Source organism: Pimephales promelas, chromosome 24 (genome assembly GCF_988280905.1).
Source record: "Pimephales promelas chromosome 24, fPimPro1.hap1.1, whole genome shotgun sequence".
Classification (NCBI taxonomy): domain Eukaryota; kingdom Metazoa; phylum Chordata; class Actinopteri; order Cypriniformes; family Leuciscidae; genus Pimephales; species Pimephales promelas.
Genome location: NC_142792.1, coordinates 7,648,283 through 7,675,158, shown reverse-complemented (window position 1 = coordinate 7,675,158; position 26,876 = coordinate 7,648,283). Strand labels below are relative to the sequence as shown.

At 36.4% G+C, this 26,876-nt stretch overlaps 1 protein-coding gene and 2 long non-coding RNA genes across 5 annotated transcripts; 2 read left to right on the top strand and 1 right to left on the bottom strand.

The window, feature by feature from the left end:
- The first annotated feature begins 217 nt into the window (after window positions 1-217).
- Window positions 218-3,891, top strand: LOC120476831 (uncharacterized). 2 transcript variants are annotated; one of them, XR_016149772.1, is made up of 6 exons: window positions 218-789; window positions 1,088-1,243; window positions 1,337-1,442; window positions 2,466-2,520; window positions 2,962-3,088; window positions 3,194-3,891. It is a non-coding gene; the product is annotated as an uncharacterized LOC120476831 (long non-coding RNA). The 2 variants fall into 2 exon arrangements; XR_016149771.1 differs by lacking the exon at window positions 2,466-2,520 and having other exon boundaries at window positions 236-789.
- Window positions 3,892-4,506: 615 nt separating this feature from the next.
- Window positions 4,507-21,704, bottom strand: LOC148965168 (uncharacterized). The gene is made up of 4 exons (XR_016149773.1): window positions 21,607-21,704; window positions 7,441-7,578; window positions 6,383-6,460; window positions 4,507-6,275 (listed from the first exon to the last, which is right to left on the bottom strand). It is a non-coding gene; the product is annotated as an uncharacterized LOC148965168 (long non-coding RNA).
- podxl (podocalyxin-like) lies at window positions 13,849-26,729 on the top strand. 2 transcript variants are annotated; one of them, XM_039668035.2, is made up of 8 exons: window positions 13,849-14,221; window positions 20,900-21,511; window positions 22,144-22,268; window positions 22,363-22,401; window positions 22,653-22,764; window positions 22,915-22,955; window positions 23,034-23,168; window positions 23,977-26,729. In XM_039668035.2, exons 1-8 carry the CDS (start codon window positions 14,191-14,193, stop codon window positions 24,169-24,171), a joined length of 1,290 nt encoding a protein of 429 aa, XP_039523969.2. In that variant the 5' UTR covers window positions 13,849-14,190; the 3' UTR covers window positions 24,172-26,729. The 2 variants fall into 2 exon arrangements, with proteins under 2 accessions (XP_039523969.2, XP_039523968.2); XM_039668034.2 differs by having other exon boundaries at window positions 22,360-22,401.
- The last annotated feature ends 147 nt before the right edge of the window (window positions 26,730-26,876 follow it).

Below are 26,876 nucleotides of genomic sequence, written 5' to 3'. Positions count from 1 at the left end.
AAAAGCCTCTAAGTGCCATTTGAAATTTTCTCCTAGAATGATCATTTTTATCAAGCTTGTATATTTAAGTTCAGTAATTTCACTTAAATGACAATTAATGGGTAATATTCATTGAAATTTAAGTGAAATTACTGAACTTAAATATACAGGCTTGATAAAAATGATCATTCAAGAAGAAAATTTCAAATGGCACTTAGAGGCTTTTGCATCTGAACTCTTCATGCATCCTAAAAAGGTCCCTTGGCCTTTGGAATTAAAATATCCCCACATCATCACACACCATTCACCATGCCTGGAGATTGGCATGGTTTTGTAAATCCAGGAGACAATCTGTAATTATGACAAGAAATCTGTTCTAGATCTGTTCTATCTTTATATTGGGACACTGTGGACTTGCATGGGATCTAGCGAAGATTGGCAAACATGAAGATGGACTTTGTAGAATCTGCAATCAGCAACAGACTGTTAATCATATGTTTATGGAATGTCAGCAGTATAAAAGGCAAAGAGAACAACTTTATTCTGTGATATCAGGAGATGTATTACAAGCAGTGACACTGAGAGATATTTTGAATCCTCATGAGAACCAATTAAGGATAGTGGAAGCCGTCATGAATTTTATATCGGCAACAGGATTAGCCCTATATATGAGAATGATGGAAATATAAAGCGATACCGAGACTGAACTGTGGGAGGCAGCAATATGCCGTAAGGCATCTAGTCTGCCGGAAAGCCAGAAGAAGAAGAAGAAGAACGAACGACACTCCACGTTGATTGCGATTCCAAATGGTGAGTAAAAATGGTTGTGTAGTTTTATATAAACATATTTAAGAATGTACCATGATGTTCGTGAATCAAATCTGGAAAAGTTTCATTCTGAAAGAATGTCATGAATAAAGACACAGGTAATTGAATCTTGAAGAACTTGCTCTGTTATACAATAACAATATGTTTCGTTTTTTTAAAGCTATGTTTATTTATGTTAATTATGTTTATTTTAGATCGAGAGCAATAAATTACTGAATTGTTAAAGTTTGAATGGATTAATAATTTCTAATTTTTTTATGAATAATTGTTGATTGTGTAGTGGGTCTGAGCGTACAGCACGAGGAAGCACCTGCAGCTCGGTAGCACAGAGGTTTGGAGCTGAATCCTGCATTAGAGAGAGCCCTGCATTGAAAGTGGAGATGTTTTGTGATACAGCAAGATCCCACATCGACAACTTCCGCTTCTTCAAACAGAGGTTAGACTTCTTGACAAAAAGAGTATCACATATTTTTTTGGCATAATCCTTTCCATGTAGAGTAATCGGGTAATATCTTTATTGCTTTATAAGGATCTCTTCCAAACATGGAGACCAAAAACCAAATGGATAATAGGAAACAAGCCAGCAGTTACACCTGAATCTGAACTTAAGTGTGGAAATGTCAAGAGTTCTACAGGTAACCGACTTGTGAACTTGTACTTCTTAGGGTTGCAGTGGTATGAGATTTGCACAGTACAAAAGCAGTTTCAGAAATGATCATGGTTTAATGGTATATGGTCCTGCTCAATCAAATGTGAGAGTCATTTTTAAATATATTATATTTTTAAAAATAGTTTGCCATTGGATCATTTTTTACTCCTACTCCAATAACAATAAATATTATTTCTATAAGTCCTTTTACTTTAGTACAGCTTTTGGATATTCTGCCCACCTCTGCTGTCACACCACATAGCCTTGATTTTCAAAACTACATTTACTGTTTGAATTGTGTGATAAAAGTGACATAATTTGAGACTTTTTGCTTTATTTTTGACTAGATACAAAGCTCATCACAGTTTACATCCGTAAACTGTGGATGGAAGGGATAGTGTTTAGTTGGGCAACTACTGAAAATAGCATAGGCTAAAACATTGATCTCGGGATTTAAGATTTGATATAGGGCAATAGTACATTACAGTACTGTAAATAATCAAATGTGTGAGATATAACTCTTTTAAGCATGAAACTGGCATACTGCTGCAACCCTAATATAATATACTGTATAAAAGTTAGTATGCATAGTGGTCTTAAAACATTAGTCACATTTAAAGTGCTGTAGTAAAGACTGAACTTTAAACATGTTGTTACATACTGATGGTAGGTTAAATTTTAATTGTTATTGTAATTAATACCCTGCTCATTTTCTTGCACTTTGTGAATTGTAACAGTACACTCTATACATGGCTTTGGGGCTCCGATTTGATTTTACATGTCATTACCTCATTACATATTTCACGTTAAACAGACATGCGTAATTGTTTGCTATTATTATTTTAAAAAATTCAGGATGACATGCCCCTGATCAGGAGGTAGTGGTGTGCTCTCATACTGGACAACTTCACTCTGCATGTAGCTGTTTGCATGTTCCTACATTAAACATTAGTTTATGTACTACATCTACCAATGTACTTGCCTACCTCTTGTCATTTGTTTTTCTTAGCACTCAACCTTACAAAAGGCAATGTCTTCGGGGAGATTCAGACAGAGAGATTCAGGTCATTTATTGTGCACATACATTCATTAAGCAATTTCTTTGAATAGTTTTCTGGTAAAACTTCCATTTGTTGGTAAAACAATGGAGTTATTTGTCATTGTTCAAGACAGGCATGTTAAGGGAGGGCTTTAGTGAAGCGCTGCAGAGCTTCTCTCCTAACGGTTTGTGCTTGGTGATACAGGTCCAAGGCTATTAACACCGCCTGACCCTTGAAAGCCCTGGCTCACACTGGCCCAACAGTGGGGAAAGCGGCTAATGTGTGTTGGAGCGATATTTATTTTAATATTATCGTTATAAGAGAATATTTATCTCTTTATTTATTGTTTTATTCAGAGCATGCAGTTATGACAACAATATATCAGGTTTGTCTGAACCAAGGTTTATATTTTTTTCAACAACATTTATATACAAGTATAAATAAAAATGTTTTTTGTTTCAACAGCTTCCCCATGAAATAATAGCAACTGGTGATTCTGCATATTTGACGCTTTCACTGGTATGCAGATGGTTTAGGGATGTGGTCACAAATGAAATTTTCCAGAAAGCAGCACACTTTGCCTGGCTAGACAGTAAGATGTTTTTTTCTGTTCAATGCACATTTCTTGGATTGAAATTTGTGGTATGTGACATTTAAACTTGAATCTCCACACTGTATTTTGTCTTTACATTTTAAGGTGTGGTCAACTGGAAAAAAATTTCTCCGGACTACTGTGATGAGTTTCGCCGGATCTACAGCTTCAGGGAATGCTTGGAGCTTTTCAAGTCCTATCCGCCGGGGTACAGGGGAAGAGGAAGACGAGGGGAACTGCTGGGCTTTTACTCCGAGGATCTTTGTACAGGATTTTGCTCGCAGGACTGTTTTTTTTTTTTTTTTTTTTTTTTGCTGCAGGAAATGAATTTCTGTAAAACTCAAAACTTGTAGATGGGAATTGAGAGATGAACTGGTTTTGATGTAGTAATTGATGCAACTAAAAGTTAAACTTAAAGGTCAAACTTGAAAAATTAGAATATTGTGCAAAAGTTCATGTTCAGTAATTCAAATTAAAAGGTGAAACTAATATATTTAGTATAAATAACTATATATGCATATGGCATAATTATATATACTTTTCAGAGGGCTTACATTTTTGTAATATTCTGATTTTGTGAGATTTTGAATTTGATGTTCATCAAAATTATAACTTTTGCACGATATTACAATTTTTCGAGTTTCACCTGTATAGTGTTCTATTGAAAAGCTATGGCAAAAACATTGGTTTCACTAATTGTGCATATGGTAAAGTACCTTGGTTCTTTAAGGTTTGCATAAATTCCATTCTGCTGATGCATAAGTGCAGTTTGGAGTCTATAATAAAGAAAAAGTGACAAAGTCTTTGTTTTGTTGTGTTCTTAAAGAGCATAGAAACTCCCTAATAAGTTTATTATAGTACAACCATAGTTATTGATTACATTTATGTAAACGCACAAATACTATAATTACCATAGTTAATTTGTGATTACCATGGCTTTTTGGAGCTACTGTATGATCAGTGAAGTTTAACAGCCGTAAATGTAGTTTAAAACAAAAAATGTTCGTAGGATCTTACGGAAACTCGTGGTTACTGGTGTCATGTCCGCTATAGTTTTCTCTCTATCTCTCTATAGAGAGAGAGAGCGAGATGTCATTAACTTACAAAAAAAGCAGTGAGTAATGCAGAGGCAGAGGTAACGGACTATCTAACTTACTACAGCTGTTGAGGGAGTGATTGTGAATTAGACCATTATTTCTATTCTCTTTGTATTTCTACTTCAATGGAATATTGTGGAATCGCATTAATGGCCGCCGGCCCAAAGCGTCACACTTCTCTGCACCAATAATCTGTAATAGCGTCACACTTCTCTGCACCAATAAGATCATCTTTATTATAAACCAATAAACGTTAAGGTGGGCGGGGCGACACGTGTGACATTATCAACGCGTATTTCACGCGTATTTTACGTGTAAAATACGCGTGACGTATTTAGAAATTTATATTCCACGCGTAAAATACGCGTGAAATACGTGTAAAATACGCGTGAAATAATGTATTTAGAAATTCAAAAATCAGTATGAATGGGTCGGTGTCATTGGCTGCTGAAGACTTAGGTCTAACCATTTCTGTGAGCTTAGAGGGGTGTAGCTACCTTTCATAGACTAGGCTACCACCAGTTTACATTCTATAGATCAGCTTATTCCGTTTTGTGTGTGTGTGTGTGTGTGTGTGTGTGTGTGTGTGTGTGTGTGTGTGTGTATAACCTATATGAATAATATATTTAAATAGCGGTTTTATGACAATTTAGATAAAAATAAAATTAACTTGTTTTTCTCCACTCATGCCTTTTTGTACATAAGCAGATTAGTTCATAGAATTTATAATCTGTTACACAGTTATTTTTTGCAATTAATTTAATTTGTACATTTCAATTTAAGTTGTTATAATACTTTGTTTTTATTGATGTCTTCACTATACTATGTGTTACAAGCTTTGGCAATATTGTAATATGTACAGTCATGCCAATAAAGCAATTTGAATTGAATTGAATTAGTGGACATTCTAGCTATAACATCAAAGCATTAACGTGTGTGGGGAAGTCAGTTACAGTGGAGGTAACCAATGCAGGTTTATGATCACAGCAGGTTTAAGATAGCCTACCACTGTAATCAATAACTGTCTTTGGAAAACAACGTGAGCTTTTGTTGTGCTTACATTTACAGCTAAAGCAAGCAGGGGGCGCTTATTCAAACCTTTTTGTTCTGAAACAAGGCACTCAGACAAACTGTAATTAGGTATACACGTGATATTATCAATTTAAAGAAATGTAATGGCTTAACATATTTAAATAGGGTATTTAAGGCTTTCATGATTAGAATGGGAGCTTGTGCTCAGGTGGCTCAACCAGACTTCTCAAATTGAGACGCCTTCTTTCCAAAGCCTGTCAAGAAAGCACAGTAAAATATATCAGTCTATAGCCCTACTAGTTTAACATGGAGGTGGGGTAATGTAATTTTACCCCAGGATGTCTGTAATAATAATAATGGACAATTTGCAAGGGATAAGAAATCTCAGTAAAACTAGCAGAAGTGCAGGAGTAACTCGATTTACACACCACTGTCACTCCCTTTCATCATGTGTGTATTACATTGCTTTCTAAAATCATGTTGTGCGCAAACAAAAATATAACCTATTTGTAGCCTACAAATAAAACAGTTGGGTACAGTCGGATATATTAAGTAAACTCAGATTGTATTATGTTGGTAATAATCTTTTGTTTAACGCTAAAATAAGTTTTGTGCCTCTAAAAAGTGCTTTTGAGCTTCTTTTTGATCTGAATGGTGTGAGTAAAACACTTGAGTTTTGCCATAGACTTGTCCCACCGCCTAGAAGCAACAATGCTTTTTCAAGCACCTCCATACTTGAGAAACCGTGGAAAACTACTTTTAAACAGGAAATAATTAAATATGTACGTACATATTTACAGTTGGTCTATTTGCTCAGGATTAGTATTACCTGAGGTTATTTTTTCTGACAATTTTACTGAAGGTCTGACATCGTCTAATGATTACTGCGATGCGCATTCGAACCTAAAATCATAGAGAGGCTCTGCTAATTATTACTTTACCCCACCTCTCCATTTTAAGTCGAATAGGGCTTATAATTGGTTAAATTAAACAACAAATGAGTCGCATGCCTCTTTGCGTCTGTTCTCCATATCTGCTTCTCTGCATTGTGCCTGGTCCTGTGGGTGAGTTTAAAAAAAATGGCCAAATTCACATGCAATCACATGAATTCATGTATAACAAGTAACATGTATAGAAAAACGTTATAAATACTGTAATTGCTTACTCTTTCTTGGTCAGCTCGCAGACTTGAAAGGTATTCCTCGTCTTGACTTGCATGAAGTGCACGCCACTCAAGCAAATCCTACAAGCAACATTAAGAATATAGGAGCATTCAGTTAACTTGATTTACATTAATCTTCAATATTTTATACATTTTTATAGCATTTTAATTAGCATAGCCCCTAGTATTAAACTAAAGCCCTATTCGCACGGGATTATTATCTGGTTAGAGCATCCTGATACCCTGGGAGAGAGACTGACTGGGAAGAGATAGAGATTTCCCAGAGATGGGATCTGTAAAACTTTCACACAAAGAGATAAAGGGAATGGAAGGGGGAAGTATTTCCATGGCAGGGTCTATGTGGCTTAAATCCAGAGCATAAAATGTGCCAGCTGTGTGTGTGTAAAATGGAAATGAAATGGCTATGGAAAAGCTAATGGTACTATATAAATAGCTGCTTGCCTCAATCACTCCAACAATTCCTCTGTCATCCCTCCATCACCATCCCTTCCTCTCTATAACTTGGTCCCAAGGGGAACCAGGAAGTCACTCCTGTCTACCTTTTCCATATTTCTGGAATACGTTTGACAAATTATTCTAATTATTAATTAATTACCATTTATGGATGCATTTTTTAAAAATCATGGTTATTCTTATTATCAATGATGAAAACAGCTGGGATCATTTTCTTCAGGATTATTTGATGTTCAAATGAGTATCATTAATGTGAAATATAAATCTTTTGCAACATTATACGTGTTTTTACTGTTACTTTTAATCAATGACAATCAAATGACAATTTAGACAACTTTACAGCTCAAAATACTGTAGATATTTTTCAAAATGTAAGGAGTCTAAGGAGGACTTTAAAAATCCTGCTGCCATTGTGTGATGTTCGTTGACTTAAAGTAATTGAAAACAATTTTCTGTGGTGTCATCGATGTTGTGCCACAAATGGTGCTGCTTTGTATCGTTTAAGAACAATCTTTGACGTCTGTGGAATGTGAATGATCGATCGTTCTTCTGTCTTATACGAGTTCCTCTTTGACTGTGTGCATTACCTCAAAGCAGCAGACTGGAAGTGGCCTCGGGCAGGCCGACGCCCACACTTCCCATTTCCTCCTATAGAAACTCAGGGATCACCCAACAACTGTTTCTGGGGAAGCTCCTGTTTGGCAGCTTCCAGTGCCACTCCCAATCTGTGAATAAACAGAACTTTTCTGAGTCTGACTAATGGGCGTCTGAAGACCCCCAACCCTACAACGAATCCTTTTCCGCTTCATCCTGCTCTTTCCTTCCTCCTGCGACCTTCCTTAGACATTATACACTTGAAGTCTTGAATGTATGCTAAACACTCCTTTTAGGTCACAATGATCTCTTAAATTCAGGGACTGGCTAATAATAACACAGACCAACTGCATCCTTCTTTTCAGACATACCCAGACCAGGACAGGGACCCATCAAAAGTGACCCAACCCAACGAGGGAGCCACATTGTCAGGAAGAGGGCTGGTGTAAATCTCCTGTCCTGGCTCCATCACCTCAGCATGAGGCTCTACAGTAGCATTCTGAAATAATCTTTAGGCTTTGGGGTATCAGTCCAGAGGCAGATAGATGATCCTTCTACAGGTCAAAGGTCATATCTAAACACCTACACACTGATTGTTTACTTGGAAAAGTTAAGAGTCTGTTCCACCACTGTTCTTGGTAAATGTCTTGAAATAGTCACCTCATCTCATAATGCATCACAATAATGGCACTTTCTGCCAACACCATTAGTGAAATGGTAAAATCCCTTCAATAATCTTTTGTTAGTCACATAATGCAAGATACATTTACATAAAAATGTACTCAAGGACATTTGTGTTAAATTGTCAGGGTTTTTTAGTGTAGACTCAAAGTTGTGGAGGACTCAGAGTGCTGCTTAAAAAAATGTATTCATGTTAGTCAAATGTACATTTTGCACTCAAACAGATAAAAAGTAATCTGTGAATGCTTTATAAAAATCTGATATAAAAGTTATTGTTTTTTGATAGCACTCCTAGTCATCCATACAAAGGGCCTCATTCAAGGCATGTATCATTAATAATGCTCATATTAAGGATTTCAACTAATCAAATTAGGACTTTTGCTGGGCAGATGATAAAGGTGAAAAACCCTATAGACCTGCATTGAAGGAGGCATATCTATGGACTAGAATATCACAGAGACTTGCAGGTGGTCTCTTTTTAATTGGACCAATTGGAAAACACCCAGCAAAAAAGCCCTAGCAGCGTCTTTTAAAGAGCAAACATCTTTTTTCAGAATATCTAAAAAATATAGTTTCACTAGATAAGCTGTCTAATGCTCCTCTAAACTATGTATAAACAAGATATGTTTCCACAATAATCAAAAGGTTGCATACATGCTGTGCAGGATCTAGTAGACCTGGTGTATAGACTACTGATCTGACTGCCTGTCTGTTTTAAACATGTCGAACAAATGCTTTGGCGTGGAAAAAGAGTTATAAATAAACAAAGGATTTGTGAAGAGTGGTACTGTCAGCGGGAGATGAGAAAAATAAACTAAATCACACCACTAGAGGAGTTACTCGTTCAAAAGCATTCTCACACATACAAGCTGGGTTTTTTTTTTTCTCTCCGGGGGATAGACTCCGGTTGGTACCAGGCTTCTGATGGGGAGGTGCAGAGTGTTCTGTGTCATGTCAACTCCTAAATCACACTCTTTCAAGGATATTCTCTCACACACACACACACACACACACACACACACACACACACACACACACACACACACACACACACACACACACACACACACACACACACACACACACACACACACACACACACACACACATATGCATTTATCTCACAGTAAAAGAGAGTTCAAGCAACAGGCAAGATTATACAAATATCATCCAGAGACACCACGCAGAATGTCAACTCTGTTTTGAATTTGCTGCATTCTTGTGTCATGCTGCCTGTACTCCTCTGGCTTTTTAAACTTTGATTTTTAATGCACACACAGATACACGTTGACCACCTGTGCCTCTGAAAGTGTGTTCAGTCTGTCTATTTATCATTGTACCATACACTGTAAAAATGAATATGCTTTATCTAATAAAAAAAAATTGTGGCAACAGATTGCAAGCAATATTATTAATAAAATGTAACAAATTAGTATTGAGTAATAATTAATCAAATTAATTGCTTAAAAAATGAGTAAAACGTACAACAACCAAAAAAACATAAATTTAAGTGATCAGTGATTCTGCTTGTTAACATCAGGTGTCTTCAATGTCGGCAATATAAAATAAAGAGTTCTTAATTAATCTTTGATGTCTGTCTGTTAGTGAGATTTTTTGTTAAATCCTTTGGTGTAAACTTTACTCATTTTAAATGGTTAACTTTTAAGGAATAATTTAATTATTTATTACTCTATTATAATTTTTTTAATTTAATTAATAATATTTCTTGTAATCTGTTGCCACAAATCTATTGATTAGATAAAGCATATTCATTTTTATAGTGTATCTATACTTATTGACAAACCACAAATCAAAAACTCAATGTGGGAATGAAGTCTTGAAGATAAAAATGTTAAATGTTTGGTGATTTAATTTAGTAAGCAATAAATAATTGAAATACTAATTTCTCCCTGATCTTGGTCCTGGCAGTTTTTATTTTACAAAAGTAAAAACCTGTTAAACTCAAAAACAACTCTTGTTTTTTTCTTCTAATTTGTCTAACATCTACAGTGCACAGTACACACTTTCCACATATCTGAGGAACACGTAACATAAATCTTAAGATAAATTCAATAAAAAAAAAGCTTTAGAAATCGTATTCATCATGGGGGAGGCTTTCCCCTGCCTTGTCAGTGCTTGGCACGCAGTCTCATCGCATCTAAAGAGGGAGAGTGAATGAGCGCCCGCATTCTTGGAATGCTCTTACCATTGTGGCTCTTTAATGAGGCAGGGTGAGCGCGCGCTCTCCCTGTGACAAACCTCTCGCTAACGATGGATGGGAGGCGTGAAGCCAGACGTGAGCGCATCAACCTCCAGCCTTGTGACCCCCGAGCTGTTTAGCATGCGACCAGTGTGTCAGAAGGGCTCCCTCGAAAATCTGGCTCAACAAAATTCTCTAGTTCTACAAAATGCTTTACATTACAAGAAAGAGCTGGATGTGTGTGAGTGGAGTTTTAATATTCTATTGTCCTGTGAGGTTAACTTTTCCAACCAAAATGATCTGAAATTGAACTGATCCATTAAAGGAGATGTTCACTTTTAAAAAAAAACTTTTGCTGAAAATTTACTCATCCCCATGTCATTCAAGATGTCCACGTCTTTCTTTCTTCAGTCGAAAAAAGAAATGAAGATTTTTGATGAAAGCGTTCCAGGATTTTCTCCATTTAATGGACTTTACTGGGAACCAAACGGTTCAAGGTCCAAATGAGAGTTTCAGTGCCGCTTTAAAGGGCTGTAAACGACACCAGACAATGAATAAGGGTCTTATTTAGGACCCTTCGAGTCATGACTCGAAAAAAGATCTGTTCATTTTGATGAACGAGTTTGAACAGGAGAGTCACGAACGCTCATCACAGAACAGAGCAAGGTGAGCATTTGTGCTTATAAAACCTTTAAGACGCTTTTTCATCGTCTGGTGTCGTTTAAAGCCCTTTGAAGCTGCACTGAAACTCTCATTTGGACCTTGAACCGTTTGCTTCCCATTGAAGTGCATTATATGGAGAAAAATCCTGGAATGTTTTCATCAAAAACCTTAATTTCTTTTCGACTGAAGAAAGAAAGACGTGGACATCTAGGATGACAAGGGGGTGAGTAAATTATCAGCAAAAGTTTTTTTTGTTTTTTTTTTAAAGTGAACTACTCCTTTAACATTGAATGGTAAAATCACTGGAAAATTCGGAGCAATTACCCGTCAAATTTTGTTGCAATGCAAAGTCCATGCAAAGATAAAATAAAAAAAACAAAAAACGTCTAGACTTCCAAAGCAATACCAATGTAAACACCTCATTCCTTTGCTCAGCTGCCGGCATTAAGACACGGTTGTGACAATCATGGAGCATTTACACTCGATAACACACCCACGGCTTACATCTCAACTAAACCGTAAGATAAAGAACACAAGTGTCTTATCAATTTAAAACAATTTGCTTCTCCACATAACAATGGATTCAGTCTCTAAAAGTTTTGTGCTAAAAGTGTTAAGAGCAAACAGTCTATCTTGGCATCTATTTCAGGACAGAAAGAGACGCCCAGGAAGTATGACCAACACCCATATGTTTATCTCCCTTTGTACAGCACCCAAAACATTTCCCCTCTACCATTCATAACAATCACATATGGCATGACGGGCGCTTTGTCACCGCTCTGATCTAACGTTTCCTATTGACTGCTTGTAACAGAGGGGCTTCTCTGGGCCCACACTGAGTTAATGCTATATTTAATGGAGCATAAGTAGATGCCCATGAGTGGGGGTCACAAAAGGTCACAGTTCATGAAACTAAAATTGAATGGAGGTATTGTCTTTTATGGCACTTAAAAGTAAACATGAATTTCCCGGACTAAAACAGGCGCTTTTGAAGTCTGGTTGTCATGGTTTTTGGCTTGGTGACTGTGGTGTGTGCTGGCAGTGTCAGATCTGGCCTTCACAGCAAATGCCACAGCAGCTGCGCTTACACATAGCTTTCTCAGACAAATTAACCCATTCGTTGTAACCCATGATTACAATAACCCATGATTCGTTGACGTTGATGAACTTCACCAAATACAAGGCAATTCTTAAATTAATATCCTGGAAAAATATACAAATGTCTTTAAGTGAAAAGCAACACATTTAAATGATGCAAAATGGGACTCCCTGGTTATTGTCTTAAATTATTCAAATAAATTGAATTAAATTTAAATATTACATTAAAAAATATTTAAACAACACAAATTATTTTATATCAAATAGTGTAATAGTAATTATTAGACATATTAATAATAAATTAATTGGTAATATAATATGCAATATACAATTGATTGAAATATATATTATTATATTGTCATTTTATAATCTAATTATAATAATCTATTATTGTTCTTGTGTCTATAGCCCATGCACAAAATATTTTATTAATAAAATAAAAATAGAAAAATATTGTATTTAAAGTACAATTAATATACACTATATAGAGAGAGGATATATTTTACTTCAATGAGCTCACTATTTCTGCCTTAAAGGAGTAGTTCACTTTTTAAAAAAAAACTTTTGCTGATAGTTTCAAAATCTCAAAATTCTGAAAATCTCACCCCCATGTCATCCATGTCTTTCTTTCTTCAGTCGAAACGAAATTAAGGTTTTTGATGAAAACATTCCAGGATTTTTCTCCATATAATGCACTTTACTGGTAACCAAACGGTTCAAGGTCCAAAAGACAGTTTCAGTGTAAACTGTTCAAAGGGCTTTAAACGATTCCAGACGATGAATAAGGGTCTTATCAAGCGAAACGAACGCTCATTAAAAAAAAAAAAAAGTTTAAGTGTTATAAGCTCAAATGGTCACCTTGCTCTGTTCAGTTACAGTATGCGCGTTCTTGACTTTCCTGTTCGAACTCGTTCATCAAAATGAACTAATCTTTTTTCATGTCATTTGGTTCATTCAATTAACGAAATGAACGAACTGACTTGGGAAAAGATTAGTTAATTTTGATGAACGAGTTCAAACAGGAGAGTCACGAACGCGCATCACAGAACAGAGCAAAGGCGACCATTTGAGCTTATAAAACTTAAACTTTGTTATTTATTTATTAAATGAGCCATCGTTTCACTTGATAAGACCCTTATTGATCATCTGGAATCGTTTAAAGCCCTTTGAACAGTTTGCAGTTTGCACTGAAACTGTCTTTTGGACCTTGAACCATTTGGTTACCAGTAAAGTGCATTATATGGAGAAAAATCCTGGAATGTTTTCATCAAAAACCTTCATTTCTTTTCGACTGAAGAAAGAAAGACAAGGACATCTTGGATGACATGGGGGTGAGTAAATTATCAGCAAAAGTTAAAAAAAAAAAGTGAACTAGCCTACTGCTTTAATTTAATACATTGTTTGCTAACTGCGTGATTTGTATGTGTATTTCTGAAAAAACATAACTTGACACAGTCACCTCTGATAAAAGATCACTCAAATTGTAATGTAAGCTAGACATGCATTTTCTGTAAAGCTGCATGCTTTGAACTGCATGCTTTGAAACGATATGAATTGTGAAGAGTTGTACAAATTGTTCCACATCCTTAAATGTTTAAAAATAATATTTTTAAAAACCAAGAAAAGATAAAGCACTTAAAAGAGTGGCATGTCTGATCTCAGACATTACTGTGGAAAGTGTTATTCATGGGCTAGTCTTGTGCCTGAGTCCAACCCAGCCCTCTCTATTGAGTCCCCCCGCATGAGCTGATACATCTCATACAGATCCTCTGTGCACGCGTGACAGCAACCGCAGCAGCAGCGCGAGCACAGCACGTCACTCCAGACGACTTCAATACATCACAATCCGCGCAGCCAAGGAAACCCACCAAAACTTTACCCCCCAAATCCCAGGACCCTCAGGGTGGGGTAGAGCCGCAGAGAAGCAGCAGCGCAAACAAAAGCACTCCTCTTGGCTTTAAGATACCAGCAGCAAAAAAAAAAGTTCAGAAACAAACTCAAGACGACAAGCGGAACCGATCGGGGTCTCCACATTTCCATGCAAAACTTTTTCTGAAATCAGTGAACGCGGAGCGACGAGCATCAGACTGACGGACTGAAAATGGCAATCATTTGGACAATCATTGTATTTGGTGAGTTTACGTTCATTAAAGTTAAGGGTGGTGTATGAGTATTAATAAACTTAAACATATAAATAATAATTAGCCAAATTAATAGAACGCGATATGTAGGCCCATTAACGGTTGATATTCAAACACCTCTTTTGAATATAAACTGTTCGTTCTTTTAGAACGTATTTACAATTGTTTTAAATTCATTCAATGTTCTAATTCCCAATAACGTAATAGTGTCTGAAACGTATCGTCAGTTTCCATTAGCAGCAAGAGAAGACTTCGAGTCCGACTTACAGTTCACACTAACTTTCATTAATAAGCCAAAAAAAAAAAAAAAAAAAAACAACAACAACAGATTACTGTTTTTCAAATCGTAAAAAAACAAAACAAAATCAATTTATTGTACGCTTTCTTACTTAGGCCTATAGGCTACTCATCTAAATTACCATTGGAGAAAATAAATACTGTTATAATGGAATTCTCATAAACATTTATATTTGAATGTGGATCGGCTGCTAATCTGATAAACTGTTTATGACCTAAAGATGATGATGTTGATGATGATGATGATGATCAAAAAACAACATTTTGCTGACAGGATGGCTGCTAATCTAAAAGGACCTGACCACATGTGTAGGGGGAGATTTGTTATAGTGGCAGAAAATTCTGCAAAGAGCTCTGGGAAGTGCAGCATCTGTGCCACTCAACATTTCTGTCAGCTGCTTTGCTGAAACGACTAACAGTGACACAATTACAGATGAACGTGTCTCTGACTCAAGAGGGATGTAAAGGAGGAGACTGTTATTCTTTAATTATCAGTGTGGTGCACCTGCCCGTCCACATCAGGCTGACGGTCTATAAAAGAAGGTCATGTTTTCTTTAGCTGACCTAAAAGCATCATAAGCATTTCTGACAATACTCTGTCAGCCTTTTCTAAGAGGTTTAATTAATTGTTTGAAATTGTATTCTTGCGAGTTGTGCAAGAAGTGAGGATGTTGTAATCTCCGCTATTGTTGTTTTTTTCCCCATGCAGAATATTTATATAAGGTTTCCTATTATTAATCTGAGTTTTGAGGCTTCCTTGTGTTTGCACAAGCTTTCCTCCATCCTCTACTGTAAAAAAAAAAAAAAAAAAAAAAAAAAAACCTTAACATTTAAATCAACCAAACTAAACTGATTGTCCTTTGGCAATGCTTTGGTGTGGATGGGTCCCTGACCGGAAGTCTTACACAAGGCTTGGGAAAGTGCAGAACAATGGGTAGGAAAATGTTCTGTCAACATACCCATTCCCAGGGAAGGTGTGGCATTTATTTCCTCTCTCCTCTGTTCACTTCTTTCATGATCTCTCCCTCTCTCTCACTGCATCTCTAAGCCGAACTTTTTCTGATAAACAACATGTCTGAGAAGATTATTCAAAGACTGATTTCTATAAAGCAAGAATAGATTAGGAGGGTGAAATTTTATTATGCTTTTTAGAGACCCCATGAAAAGCCTTGCATGGTTTTCATGTGTTGATGCCATAGTTGATGCATTTCCTTCTGAAACAGGAAGTTTGGGTGGGGCATAGGGAAGGGTGTGTCCCTTTTTAAATAGCCAATAACCATTCGTTTGCATTACAACCATAAACTAAAAAAAAACACAGTTGAATAAAACTGAAATGTTTTTTTTTATTAATATAATACACTATCGTTCAAAGGTTTGGGGTCAGTAAGGTTTCTTTATGTTTTTGTCTCTTATGCTAACTGTGTAACAAATATTATTATCACAGAAGTGCTGGAATAAAAGTTGATTAGTATTGAGCAAATCACCTTTAGAAAGAAACATGGCGCTTCAAATTACGACTGTATCGATTACATTTATGAAATACATAACTTAGACAGTTACCTTTGATAACAGATCATTGTAATGTGGACTCATGCATTTTCTGTAAAGCTGCTTTGGAACGACGTGTATTGTGAAAAGTGCTGAACAAATGAATAAATGTGAATTGAATTGAAAAGAAATGAGTTAAAAAAAAAAAAAAAAAAAACGTTGATTCAACCAGTAAAGAAACAAGTGAAGTCTGTATGAGCGAGTTATTGAATCATTCGTTCAAACTGATTTAAAAAAAAAATAATAATAATAATTCAGATTATTTAAACATTTTAAATAGACTGCAGCAATTAACATTTTTTCAGAACCTTGAGTAAATTAAATGTTATTTTTAGGGCTGTCAAACGATTAATCGCATCCAAAATAAAAGTTTGTGTTTACATAATATATGTGGGTGCACTATAATTGTTATATATATATAAATACACACGCATGCTTGTATATATTTAAGAAATATTTTCATATATACTGTATATAGATTTATATATAATTTATATTATATATAAATATAAATATTTTATATATAAATAAAACAAATTCCTAAATATATGCATGTGTGTGTATTTATATATATACAAAATAATTATACACAGTGCACCCAAATATATTATGTAAACACAAACTTTTATTTTGGATACGATTAATTGTGATTAATCGTTTGACAGCCTAATTATTTTGTTAAGTTGTCCGTTCAGAATCTTGATCTCTGTTTTAAACAAAACAAATCGGGATTCTACATTTATCAGAATCATGCAGCTCTACCATAAGTGCAAGATGAGTCACAAGTTTACCCAAAATACATAGTATAGTCATAGTGTATATGTATCAGCTAAATCTTTATTTTGACAGACTAGCATTGATGGGCCCGAAGTTCCCCGAACTATTAGCATCTATTCATTGACTAAAAGCCACAAAACTCCAATTTTGATTTCATGGGTTCTTAGTGTGGCACCACCAAGAAGTAGTGTAATTCCCTGCTTAACGTGGGAGTGTCGGAATGCTTAATAAGAGAACTGAGAGAGAGTGAGAGATACGCTTGTGTATCTTGAGATTGCAAAGATGGCCCCCCTCTGTCATTCTCCCCCTCCTTTTCTGATCTCCTTATTATGTATAACGTCTGCAACTGGCACCGCCACGGTCTTCAACTCCCTTCTCTAATCCAACCTCTCACCCGGCCTCCCCTCTCTACCCACAAATCCTTCATTTTATCACACGGATACTTTGCGCCTTATAGCAGCTAGTATTTCTTAGCAACGACAAAAAAGACACTCTCCAACAGATGAGCTCATATTTCACCTCATCATTATTGAGTGTTAGTAATTATTCAAAACCCCTTTATCCTTATATGGGGGGGCACTTCAGCTTTGATACCTCACACTTTGAGTATGCAGTCCTCAAAAACCTTGATACAGTTCTCATCATGACATCTGATAGTGTGCGTCACGAGGAATGCGTTTGAGTCAGGCACACAAATGTCCGCTAAACTTGTTCGGCCTCTGTCCAGCCCTCAGACTTCTTCTCTTTTTCTTCTGTCTGTCTTTCATTCATTGTGCACATTTTTATATTCACAGTCCCTCTCCTCACCTCAATAGAGGGGGTTAGTTGCCCACCAACCCCATCTTACCCCTCCCCCTCCTACTGGGCCTGTTAATTACCCCTGAATAGGACACCATCATTGGGAGAGGGGGCTTGGGGCCCAAGAAGGTCTTGCACAGCTTTTTTTGTCCCGGGGGGCGTAGTATTCAGATCAATTAGTACAATTATACAATATAATACAACTGTATTAATCCCCAAGAGGCAATTTAGGAACAGTTTACAACTTTATTAATCCCAACTTGTTTTCACTAACTATCTAAGAAGCTGACTGTTAAACTAGTTACACAAATGTTATGTTTTTTGAAAGACATGCATGTTGCATTTAATTGATCAAAAATTCAGTCAAAGTAGTTTTATTGTGAAATATTATTACAATTTAACATATCTGTCTATATAATGTTTTTTAATTTTTTTCCTGTAATGGCAAAGTTGAATTTTAAGCAGTGACATGACCCTTCAGAAATCATTCTTAATTTGCTTATCAATGTGGAAACAGTTTATGCTGCTTAATATTTTTGTGGAAAAGTGATGCATTACCATTTAAAAGTTTGGGGTAAGTATTTTTTTTTTTAAAGAAATGTGTACTTTTGTTCAGCAAGGATGCTTTAAAATGCTGTTCTTTTGAGTTTTCTATTAAAAATATTAAAACAAAAATATTAAGTATAAGAAACGGTCATGATAATAATAAGAACTACCATTATAGTAATTGAGCACTAATAACAATTCATAATAGATAAGCACCAAATCAGCATATTAGAATGATTTCAGAAGGATCGTGTGACTTTAAAGACTGTAATATCCTCGCAGGAATAAATTAAAGTATATTAAAAAGAGAAAACAGTTATTTAAAAATATAATAATATTTCACAATATTTTTTGTTTTACTGTATTTTCAATCAATTTGATCAGCCACGATAAGCAAGAGATCCCAGTCTTTAAGATGAGTGTGTGTGCTCCTGTTATCTGCTACCTCCAGAATCCCAGTGAGAGTGTGGGAGTCTGTAGGACTGATATGCCTCAGTTAGGGTTCAGCCATGAAATGTCTGCATCTTCTCTAAACAGTCTCTACATTGATAGTGTTAGGACCAGCAGCCCTGTCAGTGGGTAATATACAGACTGCAACTGACAGCAGGGTCAACGAGGGTCAACCCTAATGATGGAAACCTCGGGGTGATGAAGGATGATAAGAGGAAAAACACCAACCTCAAACTTTCCATTACTCAAATAAAGGCATTCGAGGAGTTTCATGGTAATTAATTGGGTTCTTAAAAACAAGAACCAATGGAATGCAGAGAAAGGGCTTAGTTCAACAGTTAGGTGGATCTGGAGCTGTGTTTAGCAGTGGCCATATTTTTGGATATGCAAGGCTGCATGATAAGATGGTGATTAGACAGAGGGCTAAATGAAAGACAACACTGGTTCACCAACCAAAATAAACAGCCTCTCATCCCTACCCCCATCCTATCAGCAACCGTTTCTAGACTACAACAACCACTACTTATATGTTCCGACATTCCATTAGGTCAAGATGTACAAAATCTTCAACTTTTGTAAAGGGGGGCCACTGAGTTCTGGTAAAAATCATTAGGAACTACACCAACACGGGAAATTAATAGTGTTAAATGTAGGAGTTTAAGTCACTTATTACAATAGTAAATAGCCGCCATGATGTCTGGAATCAGCCAATGATGTTTTGACAGAGATCTCTGCGAGTCATAGCTTTGAGTATGTGCATGAAGGGGACACGTGCGCGAGGGGGACGGGGGAGGTGTATATGGAACGACCTTTTGATTGACGCATTTTCTATCCAATGATTCTAGGTGGTCTTGGAAATGATTGGCTGGAGTTTTTCGAGTCCTGCCCGTTCCACAGATGATTAAATTGCTTAATTGTCATTTCAGTGCTTCTAACTCAGTGGCTGTAAGTGGGTTAGGAATAGGATTGCAAGTGATTTTGAAAAAATAGTCAAAAACAGAAAATCACATACCCCATCTTTAAATAATAAGCTTAATTACTACGTATAATAATGTGTTATGTGTGTGTGGTAATAAACACTGGATCAAGTAAGGTAGAAGTCTGTTGAATAGCAAATATGAACCTGAGAGCTGCAAGTTAAGGAAAAACTATTGTATTAAGTCTCAAGAGACTATGAAACAAATTTGGACACCATTGTTTTGGCATCTGTGGTTCCGCCCATAAGAGTAGGTGTGTTACTTCCTAAGTTATTGTATGGAGTGTCCTGTCAAGCTTGGTACAACAGAGATAAGTCCCATAACAATGTGACATCAAGACGTATTAACAATATGAGGTGCATAGACACTTAAAAAAACCAGAAGTTAAAACCAGAGCTTGACAGATTTCATTCAAACTTAGTAATGAAACATACTGTTTTTCGATGGCTGTCTGATACCCAAGGAAGAAAATTGCACAAATTAAATTATATTCAATGCCATTTTAAGAACACCGGAAAATCACTGCCAATAAAATTTCACTGATGATGATGTGAATTACGAAATTTCTATGGAAGTAAAATAATGTCAAATGTTTTTGAAACAAGCATGTTGAATTGCACCAATTGAAAAAAAAATGCATTGCGTTAATCATGCTTGCATTTTAATCCATTGTATTTTTAAGGCTTGCATTTTTATGGGCTGAAATTCAACATGGTTGAATATTTAAGCTGTGAATATTTCAATTAAAAACATTTCAAACACATTTTCATTATTAAAATTTCAAGAATCCATATGCAATTTAACATGCTTTTTGTTTCAAAAACATTTGACATTATTTTACGTTCATACATTTCACTCTGAAGAACAAAATTTTAAAGGTAAAACTACATCCACAAACAAAAATTATCCAGACTGTTTAAATAACTAATCTCAGCTCTTGATTCCTGGTTTAGAGTGTTTATTTACAAACAGCAAAAATACTTCATAAATAGTAACAAAATTCAGTAGTTACTTTTGAGTCAATTGATAGAACACTAATAGTTTATTTAAATCATAGTTCCAGTGTGCCTTTACTCATCAGTATTGAAGCTAGTTGTTGGCATGCAAAGAAAGCAGCTTTCACTCTGTTCTATTTCAACATCCAAAAACGTTTAGAGTTTAGAGCACTGATGCTGTGTATAATTCCCCATTATAGCAATTGCACAGAACCAATAAGCAATGCTGAGTTTGCAGAGCAGTATATATTCCTACACTTCTAATTTTTTTTTCCTGATAGGTCTCCTCCTGCATGACGTGCAATACGCCTCAACGGATTCCACTCTGACCCCCACTAATTCCATTCCATCCACCACTTCAAACCCCAGTTTAACCAGTTCACAGAATCCTCCTCCAACCTCATCATCAATCTCTACTGAATCCAACTCTACATCTGCCACGTCGAACCTTGCTACATTCAACACATCGATGCACACTCTAAACCCAACAAACCCTACTACACCAGTGTCCAACAGTCAGATCACCTCATCAAACCCTAGTGAAACCCCCTCACTAAGCACCACCTCACCGAACCCTACTATAACCATTTTACAGAATTCCACCTCACCCATTCCAACAAGTCACACTGACACATCTGTAACATCTTTGACTATTACAGACACGACCCAGCAACCAAAAACGCCTGATTCACCCCAACAAGACACAACCCAAATCACAACAATTCAACCCACCACAACACATTTAAAAGTTACTTCTAAAGAATCCAGTACTCAAAACACACCATCACCTAGCAAAGATACCACCAGTTCACACAAACCTGCACCCACCATCCATAAAGAAAGTGGAACTACCCCTGCCAACCAGAGAGACTCATCAGCTGTCGCCACAAACCGTGAGTCACATTAATCACAATAGTACAGCCTTTATGACTGCACAACTTGAACAGCGCTTAAATATTTATAAATATTAATTCTGTCGTTTACTTACCCTCTTGTCCTTTCATAGTCGTTGGCTTTCTTTCTTCCATGGAACACAAAAGCATCACTTTTGAAGAATGTTCTTGCTGTTCTTTGTCTCTTTATGCTCCTGTTGGATTGGAAAGAGCATTAAGTCATCTGTAATTAAGTCATTAAATGTCAAATATGTGCTAGAAATAGCAGAAAAGCATGAAGATTTGTGATTCACAGTCTATGGGAAAGGGAAAAAGCACAAACTGTCAATTTTGCCAATAAAACTGATTTGCAGTGGGGTGAATAATTTCGATTACAACTGTAGTTATTCTGAATCATTTTCAGAAGCAGTGTGTTACAAAGTTACAAAACATACAAGATTTTCAATCATGATGTGGTAATTTATGGCACTTCTTGGTCATCATATGCTTCTGTTGTATGGGAAAAAGCATTGAAACTTCAAAATATATTCTGCTGTGTTCCACACAAGTTGACATGAGGGCGAGTAAATGATGAGAATGTAGTTTTAGTTTGGACTAATAAAACTCATTTACTTTTCATGTCCACACCACAGCAGCACCAAGCTTTACAACGGCTGTTTCTGAAAGTGTTCAGACGACGAAAACACAAGCAACTTCTGCTCCGACCACATCAGTTGCTCCTGCGATAAGCACCTCAACTCCCGAAAATATCTCTCATGTAAAATACTAACATTTATGGTTTTGTTTTCTTTTTGTTTACATTCTTGACCCCTGATTGCTCATGATCGTGTTTCTATTTTTTTCCTCAGCAACGTGCCTTTGATCATAGCAGCATCAGCAGCGAAAGTGTGGTGAGAGCACATTTCCATACTAAAATTCACTAACAATTCAATATTAAGACCCTTTATGAAAAAAATACCACAAGGGAGTTGTTTGACCTGTAAACTCTGAAGACATTGTTAAATTATGGTAAAATGAATTACAGAACAATAAATGAAATGGAGCCAGATAACATTTCTTGGTCAAGAGCAAATTAACTACCCTTCAACTTAGATTCTCCTTAAAAATGATCAAAACATGCATATTTGTTTTGTTTGCACAGGGGGACTTCATTCTTGAAACCTGTAAGATGAAGGGTGAGAAGGTGACAGGAGATTGCTCGGTCACCTTTAAAGTGGAAGGCAATCAATTAATTGCAACAGTAAAAATAAACGGTGAGGGAAATGTTATGGTTTCCAAACATATTAGACCCTCATCTGGAGGAATCACTGGATACAGTGCTTGCCATATTATGATCAGTTATCTTTAATAACATAAGTACAGACAATTTCATTATAGCAATTCCCTTCCTTCTCCATTTACAGCCGACCAAATGATGCCGACAGAAAGCAACAAACCAGAAAAGGTGAGGCGATTAACAGACAACAATACTGTGACTCTCCCAAGATATTTGTTTATTCTCAAACACACCTTTTCTTGGCAGAAAGCAGAGGCTAGCAAGGAGACGGTACCAGACACGTTGATTGCCATCTTGGCTTCGAGTGGTGCTTTGGTGCTCATTTTGTGCTGCTTTGCTGCGTACTGCACTTATCATCGCAGATCCTACAGAAAGAACCAGGTAGTACTCAATTCCAAACACAAAAATGAGTCAGACGTACTTGTATTGTTTGGGTCAGCCTCTAGTTTCAATAAATACAGCTAATGGCCTTTTTGCACTACTTTAGCTCTGAACTCTGAAACAATGTTCTGAATGACTCGAGTCCTTTAAATGTCAAATTTTAAAGGGATAGTTCACTTTGAAATTAATTTTTGGTATGTTTCAGCTTACCTCAAGGGCATCCAAGATGTAGGTGTCTTTGTTTCCGCAGTAGTTTCAATTTTGATATTTTTCATATAATGCAGGTCTATGGTCACCACCTCAAAGAGCATGCACAGAGAAGTCCAAATTAAACATGATTTAATGACTCGAAGACACGAAACGAGCGGTTTGTGTGAGAAAACGAACAGTATTTATATAGTTTTTACCTCTTGTAACCAACGATGTAAAAACTATATTTTTGTAAAACGATATAAATACTGTTTGTTTTCTCACACAAACCGCTCATTTCGCGTCTTAGGCCATCAATGTGTACTTACATTTACGAGTCATTAAATCATGTTTAATTTGGACTTCTCTGTGCATGCTCTTTGAAGTGGTGACCATAGACCTGCATTATATGACTTACAGACAAGAACGGTTTGACCTAAAAATATCAAAATTGAAAATACTGTGGAAACAGACACCTACTATACATCTTGGATGCCTTTAAGGCAAGCTAAAACATACCAAAAATTAATTTCAAAGTGAACTATCCCTTTAAAGTTACGCCCTGAATCCCAAAGTGTAACACTGTTTAACATCCCAACATATAATTTTACCTGGATAGCAACACCTGACGGAAGAGATGCAAACAGTGGAGAATGGTTATCATGACAATCCAACACTGGAGGTGATGGAGGTACAGCCGGAGATGCAAGAGAAGAAACTGGCATTGAACGGGGAGTTCAACGACAGCTGGATCGTCCCCATAGACAACCTGCTGAAAGAGGACATACCTGATGAAGAAGACACACACTTGTAAAGGCACCGGACGAAACCTGCTGCTCTCATAATGGTAGATTGTGAACAGACAGAATGTAGAAAAAGCAGAGATTGATGTAAAGACTTTCAAACAATGGTTTCATTTGGTTCCAGGATGGACATGCTGTAATGAAATAGTTAGATGTCAAGTACATGCTAGAAATAGCAGAAAACCTTTTTTGTGACTGTGTATGGGAAAGGGAAATGTCCTGTCATGTGCCTTAACTTTTCTTTATCACTCTCATTTTAGCATGTTGCTTAGCTAAGTATCCAGTCCGTTTCAAATTTAAAACGGAGTTGGTTCATCTTTTAATTTTTTTCCCACTGCAGTGCATTCTGGGACTGCCTTAGAATTTGTTCAAAATCTGGCAATTTTACTGCCTTCGCATCAGAGGCGTGCCACGTGATGCCTTAAAATGCCACCAAGCACTGTCTAGTTTAATTTTCATGTGCAAATTGCTGTTTTTTTTTTTTTTTTTTTTGTCCAGTGAATTATTCAGGATTCACAGAGTTTCTGATCAGTGGATGTCCATGATTTTTCCATGAATTTTCCAATAATGTGATTTGAAAAAAAATCAGCACTCTTAAATTATCTTTACATTACTTTTACATTAATTCAGTACCGTGGAAACCCTGTATTCATTCTTGAGTGGAATGTAATTGTTACGCTTGTATATAATGCTTATTTTTTTATGCTTCTTCCTTAGTTTTCTGTTTAGGGAAGATGGCACCAAATTACACTGTGACCAATGGATAACTCATCCTGGTAAATTAGACTATGGTTCAAGATAACTTTGGCATTATCTTCCCTCGGTTATTATCTTTCTGTGGTAATTGTGATAGTATGAAGGTTTGTGGTCTTGTTAACCTGAAACATTTGACTCTAAAGGCCCTTTCACACTGAACGCGATTTTGACGCGCGAATAATTCGCGCGATGGTTTTATTTTTTGATCAGCTGTTTGTGTAATGAGTGCTTCCACACCGAACGCGAATCTGCTGCGGCGAAAAAACGACTTTTATTTTTTTCGCTTCGATGTCGATTTTTGAGGCGAAAGAAAAGGCTTCAGCCAATCATATACAGGGAAACAAAGGTGACGTGACCGCAGCAATGACGGACGGACCTTCTGATTGCTTGTGTGTCGAGTCTGTGACTGTGAATGAATATCTGAAACAAGGACTGGTGGGACGTTGTGCTCGTTCGTTCGTATCGAGCCCAACCGGGTGTTTACAAGGCTTTTCAGTCCATTTGAGCCTTCAATACGTTTACTAAAAGTGTTTATTTGATTGCATGTAAACGTAGCCCCTGATGAATGGGACAGCTCACCTTCTGCCATATGTTTCTAGCTCCGGTAATGGGTGCCCCAAACCTTCTTTTCTGCTTTTAAATAAAATAAAAAGCTTGTCTTCACTGGATGATAATGATAGTGATGAAGAAGCTATGTGCCACGTCCCGCAAGTCATAGCACTGTACCGCATTTTTTTGTCTGCATCCTTTTATTTAATCGTCCTTTAAATAACAATTCTACAATTTAAAAAAATGTAATAAGAAAACATAGAAAATGCACAGCACAGACGTTAATGGAGCCATCACAAACAAACAAACTCTTCGTGGAGAGAGTGTTTGCTCTGATGAATGCTGCGTGGGCAAGGAACCAGGCAACTGTGGACCTAAAGTGAACTGGTGAAAGTGAGCTCCACCTGCCAGTAGTTACTGCGAGTTACTGACATGCACATAATTAAAAAGAAGGTCCAATCGAAGCTGCCAGATCATCAGACAAACAATATAAATTCAAAATGCACTGATCGAATCCGGTAAGAACGCATTCATCTTTATCTTTCCTAATGGACTTATGTGCTTATTTGAAAATGTGCTATTTAGAGATTGGGATTTTTTTTTTATTAAGCCTATTAAAGCATCATGTTAACATCACTTCAAAAAGACATCTAATATAAAATCTATATTTATTCACCTATAGGCTATAATAATAAGTATAGAGTAGCCTATGTTTTCTGATGAAAATCAGGTCTGCTTTCATCGGCGCGAATGTTTTGGAATGTTGAAGTTCTGAACGTCGCAAATTCGCGTCGCGGCTGATGTGAATGGTTTTGACGCGAAATATTCTCACGCGAACTATTCGCTTTTTCGTTTCGCTTTTCCGTTACGCATCCGGTGTGAAAGGGCCTTAAATCCAACTCAAATATTAAATATTCATATGCCACTGTCTTTAGTTTGAATTTTCAGTTTAGTACATTGATCACCTTTTTGTTTGGGGATGTTTTATTTAATTGTTTTGATGTTGATTTCACCAAAATATATATATTTTTTTTATTGTATTTGCATGCACAACGCCAATTTTCATTATAAAGGATTCACTGCTTCCTCGGTTTAGCTGATCTACTTCCACCAAAGTATTAAGTTTGAATTTATAGCTGTATTCTTTATTTGAAGTCAGTTTGCTACTATGTACAAACGACAGGGGTCTGATACACTGGAAGCCGCCTCTGTCAGAACGGACAGGGACGGCCATGATTTTTTTTAATAAATTAAAAAAATGTGATTTTGTGTTTTTTGTAAAGTGCAATATGGCAGATGATACACAATGCACAATGTTGATGCACTTCATCTCGAACAATAATAAAATGATATACACTACTGTTCAAAAGTTTGGGGTCAGAAAGATTTTTAAATTTTTGAAAAAGTCTAT

Excerpts from the sequence above, each read along its gene's own strand:
- podxl (XM_039668034.2), top strand. The coding sequence starts at position 14,191 with ATGGCAATCATTTGGACAATCATTGTATTTG. Across the intron at positions 22,269-22,359 it reads CTCCCGAAAATATCTCTCAT|CAACGTGCCTTTGATCATAG; the intron begins GTAAAATACTAA and ends TTTTTTCCTCAG. Across the intron at positions 23,169-23,976 it reads GATCCTACAGAAAGAACCAG|CAACACCTGACGGAAGAGAT; the intron begins GTAGTACTCAAT and ends TTACCTGGATAG.